The sequence below is a fragment of the Clarias gariepinus genome, chromosome 24, assembly GCF_024256425.1.
Source record: "Clarias gariepinus isolate MV-2021 ecotype Netherlands chromosome 24, CGAR_prim_01v2, whole genome shotgun sequence".
Taxonomy (NCBI): domain Eukaryota; kingdom Metazoa; phylum Chordata; class Actinopteri; order Siluriformes; family Clariidae; genus Clarias; species Clarias gariepinus.
In genome coordinates this window covers 2,550,685-2,565,467 of record NC_071123.1, presented here as the reverse complement: position 1 = coordinate 2,565,467, position 14,783 = coordinate 2,550,685, and the positions used below count along the sequence as shown (strand labels likewise).

Here is a 14,783-nt window from a genome sequence, read left to right as displayed (position 1 = left end):
AATGTTTGAGCATTAAGGAACTAGTGGCCACTATGCATGATGGTTGTATCACTTCCTGAAATGCATCACCCTGAAATAGGGTCATTCTGGACTTGTTGGACCTTTTCCCATTGTTTCAAATTATAGTCGTTAAGCCTCTTGGCAAACTACAGCCTTTTTGTTCTTTTTGTTAGTCTCACTAGCGAGTGGTTTTCCTACGGACACAGCCGTTTTGTCCAAATCCCATGAGTGTTCTCGTCACAATTATCAATTTGTATGTTTGGAAATGCTCTTAAATTCTACTCTTAATTTTTTACCATGCAACTTCACCAAGTATTTACAGTACAGTAATTAATGATGCTGGTTCTTGACCGATGATGACTTGTTTATTTGTTTATATTGTTTGTTTATTTATATTTATGAAATTGGCAGCTGAGCATTATCACTCCATGTTCCAAAGTTCTTAATCAAACTCTATTAATTTCACCTTGACCTTAGTTGTTTTCCAAGGACAAGACTGGAAATACCAGACAAACAAACAAACAAAGCAATAAAACAATAAAAGTTGTTAGATGAGTAGTGTAAAGAGACTGATCACAAACCTCTTAAATACTCTGCATATAAATCCAAAAAAACAAAACACAAGGCAAAGCTTTTCTATCAATATTGAGCCGTTATCCCAAAGTCCTTATAATCGACTCTCTGGCCTTCACAGTCCTCCATTGGGAACCACTGAAACCAGCTCATCAGCAGCATGTCAATGGGCTGCTCTCGCTAGCTCTCCACTCTGCCTGTGTCTCACTTCAGATTCGGGTCAACAGCTATAATTATTCTCCGCTTGGCAGGTGACTTCAAATCCAACTCCCAAGATGCACTCGAATATGCCACATGTCACTTTAAATGCCAGTGTTCCCACCATCATTAGCTTTAGTTATGTGTCAGGATGGGAACGAGGATGATAGAGGACAGTGTTGTAGTGGTTGTAAAATTGCTTGTTTGGGTTTCCAATTTTAAGTTTTTTAAGGTAATTATGGGCGTAAATAAATTGTGACAGAATAGACAGATTGAAATACTGAATGTGTGGCCTTAAAAGGTATCCAAGATTGTCATGATTAGTTCTCCATATTCAGAGTTGGCTACTTAAAAAGGCCAATATTTACACTGGGAATCTTACACGCATTCAAATGTGGGTTAAGCACATGCTTGTGGTCATGTTCTTGCTAATAATACATTGCCGCATAAATACGTTGGTGCATGAAAACCTCTCAATAGCACTTTTTTTCTCATCTATTATGCATGTTTAATTCAAGGTTGGGTAAGGCTAAAGCAGTCATGGCTTCAGTCTAGTTATCTTAGTACTGTACATGAGACAATTATTACCTTATCCAGTCAATGAGCACAGCTGAGTATATCAAAGCTCCAAACAAAACTGAGATCATCTTACTTGGAGAACATTAATGTGATGTCAGCTCAATCTTCGTGCTGCAAGGCATGCGGAAAATCCTTCAGCGTACCAACATAACTATATAAGAAAAGTGTACTTTTCAAGAGCACAAGATCCAAAACCTACAGTGCAAAACCCCTTGAACCAAGACCAACTGTCTGCACCTCACCTCTGTTATCCAGGCTGTGTTTATGATTCACATCACATCCTTTCCCCAGACTGTCCATGCTGCATGTGCCCTGGCTGCAGAAGTCATCGTCGAGCTGAACCTTCCCATCCAGCAGCTGGACGGGCTGCTCGTCGTCTTCGCAATCACAGTCGTCCAGGATGGGCGTCTCGCGGATGGCCATGCCGATGACTGAGCCGTGCTGGTGGGCGCGGGGTGTCCGGAACCCGTCTCTGGACTGGGGTGGTCCCAGCAGTACTGAAGGGATGTAGTGGATTTCATGGGTGGCTTCGGTGCTGGCGCTTTTTTGGGGCGCACGGCGGCGGCGGCACCAACGCTGCCGAGTATACAGGACCAGGGTGAAGAGGAGGATGAGGAGGAGGAGCGCGATCAAGCCACCCTGAAAATAACAATATAACATTTTATAACAATATCTTAATCTCTTCTCATTAAAAAAAAAAAAAAAAAAAAACAGGAAAATCTTCTTTGCCTCAGGGAGGGAAAATGCTTTAAAAATTTTTTTAGTCCATCTGGCTTTTAATAACAGACAGAAATTGGGGCGAATAAGATCAGAAAGTCAGACGAAAATCAATCTTGGATGCTTGACATAACTTTTGCCACTCATTAGAGAATCAGAAAGAATTTTAAAATCAGATAGATTGAAACATGTTATTGAGCTACAGTAGTCAGGAAAGGCCTTTATTTGTTTCTATTTAACCCCTCAAAAAGTGATAATTTTCCCAAGCCTGCGGGCTCTGCGAGTCCCCTAGATCAGGGGCATCAAACAAACAGCCTTCACATGTGAGGAAGAAGACAGCAGATTTTAAAAGGGTAAAACAAGACTCCTTTCACTAAAGACTGAAGTAGTAAGACAAATTCTTAAATTAAGAGTACAATAAAAAAGTAATAGGCAAAATGGTCAAAAGAATAATGCAAGCATATTGCAAATATTTATAAAATGTATAAAATGTTAATTAAATAATAAAAAAAAAATATGTTCATAAATAAAACACCTGAAACCAAAAAAAAAAAAAAAGAAAATAGAAAAAGTAAGAACTTGGGGGAAAAACAAAAACAATTGAAGCCAGTATTCAATCAACTCCAGAAATAATGGCACCCATTATTAAATAAGCAAGAATTATTTTTTATTTATTTATTTATTTATTCATTTATTTAAAAAAGGATATTTTAAAAGGTTACACATTGTGTATATATATATATATATATATATATATATATATATATATATATATATATTTTTTTTTTTAATAACATTAATATATTATATATTTGTTATATATATATGTTGTTGTTGTTGTTGGTCTTTCGCCTGTATATATTTGTTTTAATAATTTATCCATATATTTAATCTTGTAGAAAGTTATTTCCTGTTTTTAAACATGGATGCTACAACAACTACAAACTGTCATTCTGTTATTTTCTATAACGTACCAAGACAACAATGACAAAATAATAATAATAAAAAAAAAATCTAAAGACCCATGTTGTGGAAAACTTTAATGTCTTTACAAAGCGCTAACACGGGGAACTCCTTCTTTAAAGGATAAGCAAACATTTCTTGTCTCTGTTAAATAACTTCTTATGGACCAACTGATGCTTTTGAAAAGAAAATTAATCAATGTCCTTCTGACTGTACTGTAGTAGAAGCCCAGGAAGTATAAAAAAGGAGACAGGATGCAAAAATGCTCTGTGATAAGTCCTTAAACACATCATTACAAATCCCCTTTTTAAGACCACTGCTGGCCACTGATCAATTATTTAACTTTATTCAATTATTTATTTAGTTATTCTTTCCTTCAGCAGTGATCTGATCATTAAACAGTTAGGTTAGGTGAGAGGTGTGCTTTCTTACGCACTTTTCCTTCTCCGTTGCATGATGTAGAAACGGGCCAGGGTAAGATAATCAATCAGCGAATTTCAAAATTCCATCTTCATGAGCAAAAACAAACCCTTCTCAGATTACAGCTCACGCACTGGCGGCTGTTCATAAATCACAGGCTGGTGGACGGGCGCGCCTCACCCTGACTGAACGTGCTCATTAATCTCACCCCGCGGCGGCGCACATGCTAAAAATCTACTTTCCTCTGAGTCAAATGCAGAGGAATGAGAGCAGGAAGAGTCATCACTCCTGAGGGTCGCGGAGGTCACGGTGTGGGACTCATCGCGCTTCGGGGAGGCGCTGTATGGAAACGACACTGATGTGTGTAAATAAATGAAACAGGCTGCGAGTGAGTGAAGCATGATGTGAAATTCTTTATAGATGTTATGCAGGATGAACCTGATTGATTTTGTGTATTCAGAAACCGTCAGCATTCTGAACTAATTTCAACCTCTCGAATAGGCAGAACATCAGCAAATTTCTTTTAAACAAATGCTATATGAGCCACCCCTCATTTCTTCACATTTTTGCTAGACCTTCTTGAATTTTTATGTAGTCCCGGGGAATAGTGCTCTATGCCAGGCTTCATTGTACTTGAGCAGTTTCAGAGGAATGTTTTTTGTTTGTTAAGCCACACAGTGACCTATGAATCATTCAAGCATAAAAACTGAAGGATGACCCAGTGAGAAACAGGTGCAGATGATGATAGATGATCAGGTCGGTGATAAGTATACTGGTGATGATGAATGCTTGAGTGGTTGGAACAGACGAGAGGGGAAATGAGGTCGCTGCTGAGGTTCTTACATAAACAACCAAATTTTAAATCTTCAGGCACATTACAGTCTGACAGGGTTAAATTTCATTTAATGCAATAAGAAGAAACGAGGCAGCATAGTGATGAAGTGGTTAGCACCGTGGCCTAGCGCCTCCAGGTCCAAGGATCCGACTGCTGCCTTGTGGGTTTGTGTTCTCCCTGCGCTTGCTTGGTGGGTTTCCCAGTGTTGTGTGTGACCTGTCATGGATTGGCACCCTGTCCCGAGGATAGGCCCCTTGCCCCTGCGACCCTGTACTAGATAATTTGTGTAAAAAATTAATGAATGAATGAAGAAATGAGTAAGGAGGTTCAGAGCGGTACAGTATGTTTTTTGTGTGTGTGTGTACTGTATATAGATATATATATAGCTGACATTTTTGTCATCACTCAACTGCTAGCCAAGCATTGAGCTAAAAAGAGACACAGCTCAATGTTTCACTCAACATTTAAGACTTAATTAAAAATAAACAAGCAGACTAACGAGGGTGGACTTCAGAGACCATCTGGCTGAGCAGTGATGGGTTTGAAGGGATGCCATGACAGAGAACAACAAACCACAGACAGCGGTAATGACAGAAAACACATCTTGAATTTCTAAAATAGTTTGGCACAGAGCTTATGGGAATCATCAGACTTATAACTGTATTCATTTTTAAACACTGTGACGGGTTGTGCGAGTGTACAGTGTCCTTAACTATGGAGTTGCAGAGATTTTGTTGCACTTAAAAAAATGTAGGATATAAACAAGCAAATAAAAACTATGTGGAGCGTGGAGAACCGAACCTTTACCTCTATACAGATCAGTGTAATTGAGCTGTTACCATGGAAACAATAACATATTGTATTAGAACAAGAATAAGCTCTTTAATATAATTCACCTTCACACAGGTACTACTGGCCGCACTGCCGTACTAGAAAATGCATCAACAACTTCTAACCAATCTGATGTGAGAATTTAACAGCATGTTAATATGGTTACTGATTTTTTTTTTTTTTTTACATTTTCTGTTTTTGTTTTTTTCCCCAGCCTCTCCAGTTCTCTTGATGTAATTGTCTTTCTCAGATAACGAGATGTTCATAGTCATTCTCTCTCTTGCTCTATCTCTTGCTCTCTCTCATTTTCTGTTCTAAGTATGTAGAAAGTAAGTCCATGTCCAAATCTAATAATAAGAATAAGAATAGGAAGAGGAGGAAGAGAATAATAACATCTAGTTAAGTGGTAATATTGAGAGGCAGACACTAATCAGTTGTCATATTTCCTATAAACTGTATAATGTACAATATGTGACGGTACAGTTGCTTGGCAACTGACTAATAAACCATGTGAAGAAGGAGGACACGACAAGCAATTCATACAGTATGTTTTATTATGGATTTTTAATATGATGGGTTTTACTGCAAAATGAGATAAATCTATTCTGGCAGTTTTGAGAAAAACAAGAAGCTAGAAATATTACAGAGTATATATATTTTGTTTGTTTTGAGTTGTTTTGTAAAAAAAAAAAACACAAATACCAAAACATTAGTTTTGGGGGTGTATCTGCCTAAATTACATCTTATTTTGCCAAACAGGATAAATCCATCCCCCCACATAGTTTGTCACAAGTGAAAAAGTCAGCCTGTAGTTGGTTTAGTTATAGTAATGTTTGGTGTTGAGTTTTTTGCACACAGAACTTTTTTTATGAAAATTTAAAAAAATCATCAGAAATATGAAAAACTATATATATATATATATATATATATATATATATATATATATATATATATATATAAACACACACACACACACACACACACACTGACAATGGCACTTTTGATAATAGCACTTCATCATAGAAGTCCATGACTGCCGGGGAAACTGCAACGATATTAACAGACTGAAAACTTTTTTTTTTCCCTTCATTATTCTTCAAAAGTCCAACAAACTAATTTATTTCACTCACAGCAGCTGCTATATTTTTGCCCAGCCGATAGTTTCACTAGTCAGAAAAAAGTGACGCAGTCGACTCTTAATAAACATGTCGCATTTTGCCCTGAAATGTGGTCACATTGTGACCATTCAGATTTCAGAGCCTTGCAAGTTTTATTTTCCAGCAGATGAAAAAAAAAAGTGAACAAAAAGAGTACATGTATTTCTGATCACGTAATAGAAGTATTATATTTGATTCTTTATGCCTTGCAACCAACTGTAGTCATGAAATGCAGACACAAAAGCAAGCCTTTCAGATTATACTGACCTATGGTGCCTAACCCTGATCCACTGTTATGGCCTCGGGGTGAAAAAAAGCCAAAGAAAAAAAAAAGAAAAGGCTGACCTCCACTGCATGTTATTAATGCATAACCTGGAGAAATGTGGAAAAGAAAAAAGAGCACAGAGCTTAAAAATATGTGTTGTTTCCCTGCATGCAGCATGTAGCTTAGCCTTCAAGCTGTTAAGTTTTATAGAAACATAAAAAGTTATATAAAAGAAGGAGAAGCAGGGTTGAAAAAAACAAAGTTATTTCTTCACTTTGTCAAATTTCAATTAATACATTTAAGACACATGATCCAGCAGACGAGCTTATTTTTTTTTCAAAATCAAACTAGAATTCCCAGCAATATTCACGCCAGATATAAATTATTAAACAAATATATTAAATCCCAAATTTAAATGGAAACAAGTGAGTCTCCTTTAGTGATCCCACCTCAATCATCTTCAGCTGATTGCATTTAAACTGCGAATATCAGGACAGATTTCTATCTGAATCAGTGCAGTGTCCACTCGTCCTAACGCCTTTCCATCCATCCTTCTCTCTCTCTCTTCGAACTCCGAACTCCTCTTGACCCTGAGGATGTGTGTGGATATGTGGTCGTGGCCCTGGTCTGTCTGGGGAAGTTATAGCTGAGAGTTTAGAACACTGAGCTTCAAAACAACCGCCTGAAAGACTGTCAAAAAGAAAGTGTGCTGATTTTATTTATTTTTTGTTCGGTTTTTACCTCCTTTATAGCTTGTTAGTTATGTACTAATATTTTTATATGGATATGTAAAACCATGGGATCCTCATGTCTCATTTCTCTTTTTTTTTAGCCATATTAAAAAATTATAATAATAATAATAATAATAATAATAATAATAATAATAAGGATTAGAAAAAAAAATAAGAACACCCTACAGTATAAGTACTGCACCGAACATCATACAGTATATCTGAGAACCTCACTCGCCAAGCTGCAGTGACTTCGTAAATATACCTTTGCGTATAATAACTTATAAATGCATTATAACATAATGAATGGATGCTTTTATAAGTCTTTATTTATATGACATCATAGAAAGCATTACCAAATGAGCTGCTTCATAATGATAACACTAAAGAGATTTATAAAATACATATCTAACATTTTTAAGCATTGTGCACTGTGTTGGAAATTTAACACGAAAATTAATTAGGAGTTTGTGGAGCCCTGTTTGATGTCACGATAAATCCTGTTTGATGCAGAAATAAATCTAGCAAGCCTGACCTCATTTTACACACATGCAACAAAATTAGGTTACCCTGCACCTGTAGTAAATTTACTGTAACTCTGCATATTCAGCAGTATTTGTGTCACACAAGGAGCTGGTTATGTGAAGTGTCTAGTGTAACCAGCGTAGCTTGGCTTGGAATTAGGATGGATGTCGAGATACTAGACAGCAGACTGGATCAGGGTTTGGGCTCCAGCTGGGCCTTCAGCTGTACCCTCATCTGCCATGCATTAGGGAAAATACCCACAATGCTGGAACACGCTGACCAGAGTAAATCATAGTGTGCCATTATGAATTATTAATGTGCTTCCCGATGCACAAATTTGCCCTTTTATGACTATAAATTTATGAATGTTTTATAGTAGCTGAATATGAATCAAATGTGAACATGGAGTCTATTTTAAAGAGATACAAATATAAATAGGACTGATGCTTTCACAGGGCATTTGGTTATAGAGGTGTACAGCACTGTACATCAGGACCAGGATCCATCAGAAGTCACACAAGTTTCGATTAAGAGAGAGAGATACTGTATACTGTAGACATAAAACGTGCAATTCTGGCCTTGCACCCCAGGGCAGTGGGTTCGAGTCCCGCCTCAGGGTCCGTATGCAGGGAGTTATCATGTTCTCCCCGTGCTTGTTGGGTTTACTTCCAGATACTCCAGTTTCCGCCCAAGTTCAAGGACATGCAGATTAGGCTAAACGGGGTTTCCAAATTGCCCGTAGTGTGTGAGTGAGTGTGTGAATGCAAGTCTGTGCTTGTGCCCTACGATGGAGCTCATGTCCCATGTCCGCTGGAATAGACTCCCACAAATTACTGTGAATATTGTGTATATTGTGAATATTGTGAATATTCCGCATATTGTGGATTGTTCTACAGTGTGAAAAGAAATAAAAATCGAGAGAGACCATGGGATTAGAAGGTGTGTCCAAACTTATGACTGGTAGTGGAAATACAACTGTGCAATTGTGAATAACGGAAAGTAAAAACTAAGAGAGAACTAAGCATGTGTGTAGTCGAGACCTGAATTGATGTAGCTCAAGAACTTCTAGAACCTTGATTTACACATCAAGACACTATTGCCATTCTGTTTGGTTTAGATCACGCCCACTTTGTGTTCAAATCCAAATATATGAGAGTGAGTAAAAAGTCAACCTTAGCAGTGTGAATTAGATTTAGATTTTAGAACTATATCAAACTTACTGAACTAATTTCTGTATCATTATTATTATTATTATTATTATTATTATTATTTTGCAAATAGCACTTCCTTTTCATCTTCTACTATCAAACCACATTTCTCATTCACTGCGCTCCCCGAGTAAACTCTACAGCTAAAAACAAACAATTCGTCTCTTTGTCTTTGATTGTAATCATAATTCATATATATGACTGCAAGACCAATTGAGACGCAATTTGTCAGGCAATAAAATATTCAGCATGAACAAACGGAAAATTTTAATGTGTGCTAGAGGAAAAAGTATGTTCTACCTCTGCGTTAATGGTTGCCAATTGGAAAATCAGGCCTCTTTTCTCATTCTCAGATTGTAATAAGATGCTCGTGTGTGTGTATGTGTGTGTTTTCTTCCCCCTGCTTTAATGACATCCCATGATGCTCCTTGTTTGCATGGTAACCAAATCTAATTGCTTGATAATCATGCATAGTGGTGTGCTCATTACAGCATGTTGGTTGAAGTTATAATCCTCTCTCGGCACCTTCTGGCTTTTTCTTTACTTTTTTTTTTTTTTTAACTAATACATGCTTGTGCAGGTTGGAATTTAACTGCTCACATTGTACAAAGTATGTGCAAATACACACCTTTTCTATGACAGACATGAACAAATGCCGAACCCCTTTTACTGAGAAAGACAGGCAGATAGGCCACGCCTCCTTTAGTACCTTTGACAGTCATGTTAAAATTAAATATGACACTACACATACAGAGGACAGGTCTCCCTCATTATCACTACACATACAGAAGACAGGTCTCTTTCATTATCACTACACATACAGAGGACATGTCTCTCTCATTATCACTACACATACAGAGGACACGTCTCTCTCATTATCACTACACATACAGAGGACACGTCTCTCTCATTATCACTACACATACAGAGGACATGTCTCTCTCATTATCACTACACATACAGAGAACACGTCTCTCTCATTATCACTACACATACAGAGAACATGTCTCTCTCATTATCACTACACATACAGAGAACACGTCTCTCTCATTATCACTACACATACAGAGGACACGTCTCTCTCATTATCACTACACATACAGAGGACACATCTCTCTCATTATCACTACACATACAGAGGACATGTCTCTCTCATTATCACTACACATACAGAGGACACGTCTCTCTCATTATCACTACACATACAGAGGACACGTCTCTCTCATTATCACTACACATACAGAGGACATGTCTCTCTCATTATCACTACACATACAGAGAACACGTCTCTCTCATTATCACTACACATACAGAGAACATGTCTCTCTCATTATCACTACACATACAGAGAACACGTCTCTCTCATTATCACTACACATACAGAAGACACATCTCTCTCAGTAAACACTACACATACAGAGGACAAGTCTCCCTCATTATCACTACACATACAGAGGACATGTCTCTCTCATTATCACTACACATACAGAGAACACGTCTCTCTCATTATCACTACACATACAGAGGACAAGTCTCCCTCATTATCACTACACATACAGAGAACATGTCTCTCTCATTATCACTACACATACAGAAGACACATCTCTCTCAGTAAACACTACACATACAGAGGACACGTCTCTCTCATTATCACTACACATACAGAAGACACATCTCTCTCAGTAAACACTACACATACAGAAGACACATCTCTCTCAGTATCACTACACATACAGAGGACACGCCCCTCACAGTATCACTACACATACAGAGGACACGCCCCTCACAGTAACACTACACATACAGAGGACATGTCTCTCTCATTATCACTACACATACAGAGAACACGTCTCTCTCATTATCACTACGCATACAGAAGACACATCTCTCTCAGTAAACACTACACATACAGAGGACACGTCTCTCTCATTATCACTACACATACAGAAGACACATCTCTCTCAGTAAACACTACGCATACAGAGAACATGTCTCTCTCATTATCACTACACATACAGAGGACACGTCTCCCTCATTATCACTACACATACAGAAGACACATCTCTCTCAGTAAACACTACACATACAGAGGACACGTCTCTCTCATTATCACTACACATACAGAAGACACATCTCTCTCAGTAAACACTACACATACAGAAGACACATCTCTCTCAGTATCACTACACATACAGAGGACACGCCCCTCACAGTAACACTACACATACAGAGGTCAGGTCTCTCTCATTATAACTACACATACAGAGGACACGCCCCTCTTAGTAACCCTTTACATATAGAGGACACGCCCCACTTAGTAATGCTACACACCCATAGGACACGCCCCTCTCAATAACACTACACATACAGAGGACACGCCCCTCTCAGTAACCCTTTACATATAGAGGACACACCCCACTTAGTAACGCTACACACCCATAGGACACGCCCCTCTCAGTAACACTACACATACAGAGGACACACCCCTTTCAGTAACACTACACATACAAAGGACACGTCTCTCTTAGTATCACTACATATCCAGAGGACACACCCCTCAGCAGCACTAAACGTCCAGAGGACACGCCTCTCAGTAACACTTTACATACTGTATAGAGAACATGCACCACTTAGTAACACTATGCACCTATAGGACACGCCTCTCCGAGTAACACTACACATGTAGAGGACACGCCCCTCTCAGTAACACTACATCTATAGAGGACACACCTTTTGGTTCTTTCCAATGACACATAATGAGTTATTTTCCATGTCTGAGCCAGATCTTAAACAGAGATGCTAAATCATTGATTTAAATGAGTGAATCTGTAAAAAAAAAAAAAAAAAAAAAAACAATAAGTACATTTTTGTTTCCTCTATCAGAAATGGAGTGAAGTAGAAATTAATGCAGGTAGGCAGCACAGCTTTATTAGCCTGAGGTGGGAGCAAGCTAATCTTAGCAAGGGCACATTGAAACCACCTTCGCTCTACGTACCTGCTTTACCTTGTGCTAAATGGCTTCCTGCTATGCCAGGTCAACAATCTGAGTGCAGAAGCAGGAGCATGAAGCAGGTGAATAGCCCGCAGCAATAACCTCATTTACTCAGAGCGCAAAATGTGAATTCAGCAAATTCTCGTTGATTTAGGTCACAGGTCAGAAGAACTATGCCGCGATAATGACTACAAACTCAGGATTTTCTGACATTAAGGTTAAATGCAATCCTAGTTTTCTTTGAATGCTTCCTGTATGCATGAAAATGGCTATTGGCTAGCCCTCTTATTTGTTAGCAGCACTGCCATACAGTATGGTGTCAGATTGCGGGTTCTATTCATTTCTTGTGCAAATAAGGAATGTTAAAGGAAGTTACAGGAACATGAAAATCCACTGCTTGTAAAGTTAGACAAGAAAACAGAAATGTATGTCTTGTTTGCGTGCGCTGCATGTGTCTGAGTCTTCTCAACGCAGCTTTCAGCACGCGTTTAAATTTTGTCCATCTGGCTGAGCAGAAACGCATCTGATTGCGGCTGCACCTGTCTGATACCGCTGCTGTTATCCGGAGCAGTGCTGTCAGCAAGCGGGGAACCTGGAGTGCAAAACGCCATCTCCTCTCAGCAGCACTGCATCACTCGGGCCTCTCCTGTGGTTCAGACAGCGGTAGACGCCGTCACCGTCGCCATCTGATCCTCTATTGCCTTCTCTTTTGTTCCAGAAGAGCAGCTGAAGGCTTAATGCTGAATGATTCGTCCCCAGGCTCTTTGCCCGTCTGACAGCAATGCCCACCCAGAACAGGCAGATTTTTCACTATCAAGCTGACGTTCAGCCCAGACGTGATTACTGATCGAGAAATACGAAGAGATAGAGGCAGGTGGTGAACGTACAGCAGCACACAACAGCTTTGAAGTTCCAGGGATATTAAAATTGCTGCTTTTGTCTAAATCTCTCTCTATAATGTACACATTTGAGGCAGTTTATCTTAAATACTAGTTTAAGTTTAGAAACTAAAGTTGATCATTTCTGGTAAAAACCAGAAAAAAATAAAACATCATCCAACCCACGTCAAGAAACTCTCATCATCACTTAACAGTAGCTGCTGGTTAGAATCATTCTTGTGATCTCGATTGTGCAGGTTGTGTAGGTTTCTGTGAAAACCTTGATCATGGCTCAATGTGCTCTGGCACTTAGTTAGTATACAAGCAACCAAGGTCTCCGCAATCTGGTGTGGGCTGGTAACAAGCGAGGCGAGGCCCTCTAACAATTTGAGATGTGATGGTTGGAAAAATTGTGCTCCAGGTAATTGAACACGACAGGATCGCACTGGGCAAATTGGCACTGAGAAGCCTTACACAGCTGAAAACGAGTCCTATTTCTGCTTCTTCTCTGCATTATTTAGGTGGTTTCCTAAGAGACTGTTGCGTATCAGAAGGAGGTGAGATGACGCATGATCTGCTTCAACTTGATCATTATGGTGGTAGATCCAGATCAAAGGTAAGGTGGAAATTAAACCCTGAATAGGATGACCGTCCATTGTAAAGCACTATGCACCTGGGCATGTTTCTGAAATGTGAGATGAAACTGGATAACCAAGACCAAACCCAGATTAGCATACGTAGATAAGACATACTGAACTAAATAGTAATTTAAACTCAAGATCTCATTGAGAGGAGTTTTCATCACATGAAGACCTCTCAATGCTATTTGGGATGGACAGTCTAAAGATACACTTACAAACCATGGTGATGACTTTGGGATGCAAATGGTAAAGATTTTCGCTATAATGTCTCAGGACCACACTTGCCATAATAGCTTTGGGACTGCAGCTTTGCATTCGAGTCTTCATCAGCGGATAACTTTAACAAAATAGACTTTATGCTGTAAGTATGTAACTTACATGTAACTTACAGCACATTAAAATTAGTTTTAGCATATCCCAGTTGGGGTCTGAGAACTGGGTCATCTAGGATACATCAACCTTGGAGGAGATAAGGTTAAGTGCTTTGCTCAAGGGTTCAACACTGGAATCTTGGCTGGTGCTGGGGCTTGTACCCTCGACCTTCCGATCAATAACCTAGAGCCATCACTGCCCACTACCCTCTGTTAAAACAATAACAGATTCCCTGGTTAGTATAGTTTTGGCTATTTTGTACATACAGCACAGAGTTATATAATTAATGAAATACTTATAATCTGACTTTCAGACTTTCCAGATAACCACATGTTTTTTTTCAATGTTGCTTACAACCCTGGTTCCTCTTAAGAGGTCTTCCGCTCGTTATTTTTTTGTTGTTAAAACTGCTAGACAAATAAAAATGATTTAAACTGAACTGTGTGCACACTACACACTGTATCATGAGAAGCTCCACATTTGGTTAGGATAGTTCTACTGACACAAATAAATAATCAATAAGTGTTACCCTGGTTTCAGTTTATCAATAAAATGAATTAATTATACCATTTAAAGCTAGATAATTACATTCCTTTTAAATGATTAATGGCAATCAGACAACCAGGAATCCAGCCTAATTGCATAATCCTGGATTCTCAGGAAGGTTTTCATCACATGCTGTCAGATCTGGCTTGTTCATTATACATGTAATTGTCCAACGTGCCTGAATTCCTGTAATTTTACTAAGCAGTCTAAACTGAAATGTTGTATGTGCACTGCTTATTATAAGCAAACTAGCCATGTACCATCTGGAGAGTTGGTCCGAAGCTGTGTACTATTGCCATTTCCATAACAACTAATTATATCTAATAACTTATCATCTCGGATTTCTCATTAA

The 14,783-nt window shown here is 38.6% G+C and overlaps 1 protein-coding gene across 2 annotated transcripts in view; it reads right to left on the bottom strand.

The window, feature by feature from the left end:
* LOC128511888 (astrotactin-2-like) overlaps positions 1-14,783 on the bottom strand; it is a 434,725-nt gene that overhangs the window by 291,378 nt on the left and 128,564 nt on the right. For both annotated transcript variants that reach the window (XM_053484912.1, XM_053484914.1), the window contains exon 3: positions 1,593-1,989. In XM_053484912.1, the coding sequence (XP_053340887.1) occupies positions 1,593-1,989 (397 nt within the window). The remainder of the gene's footprint in view (positions 1-1,592; positions 1,990-14,783) is intronic.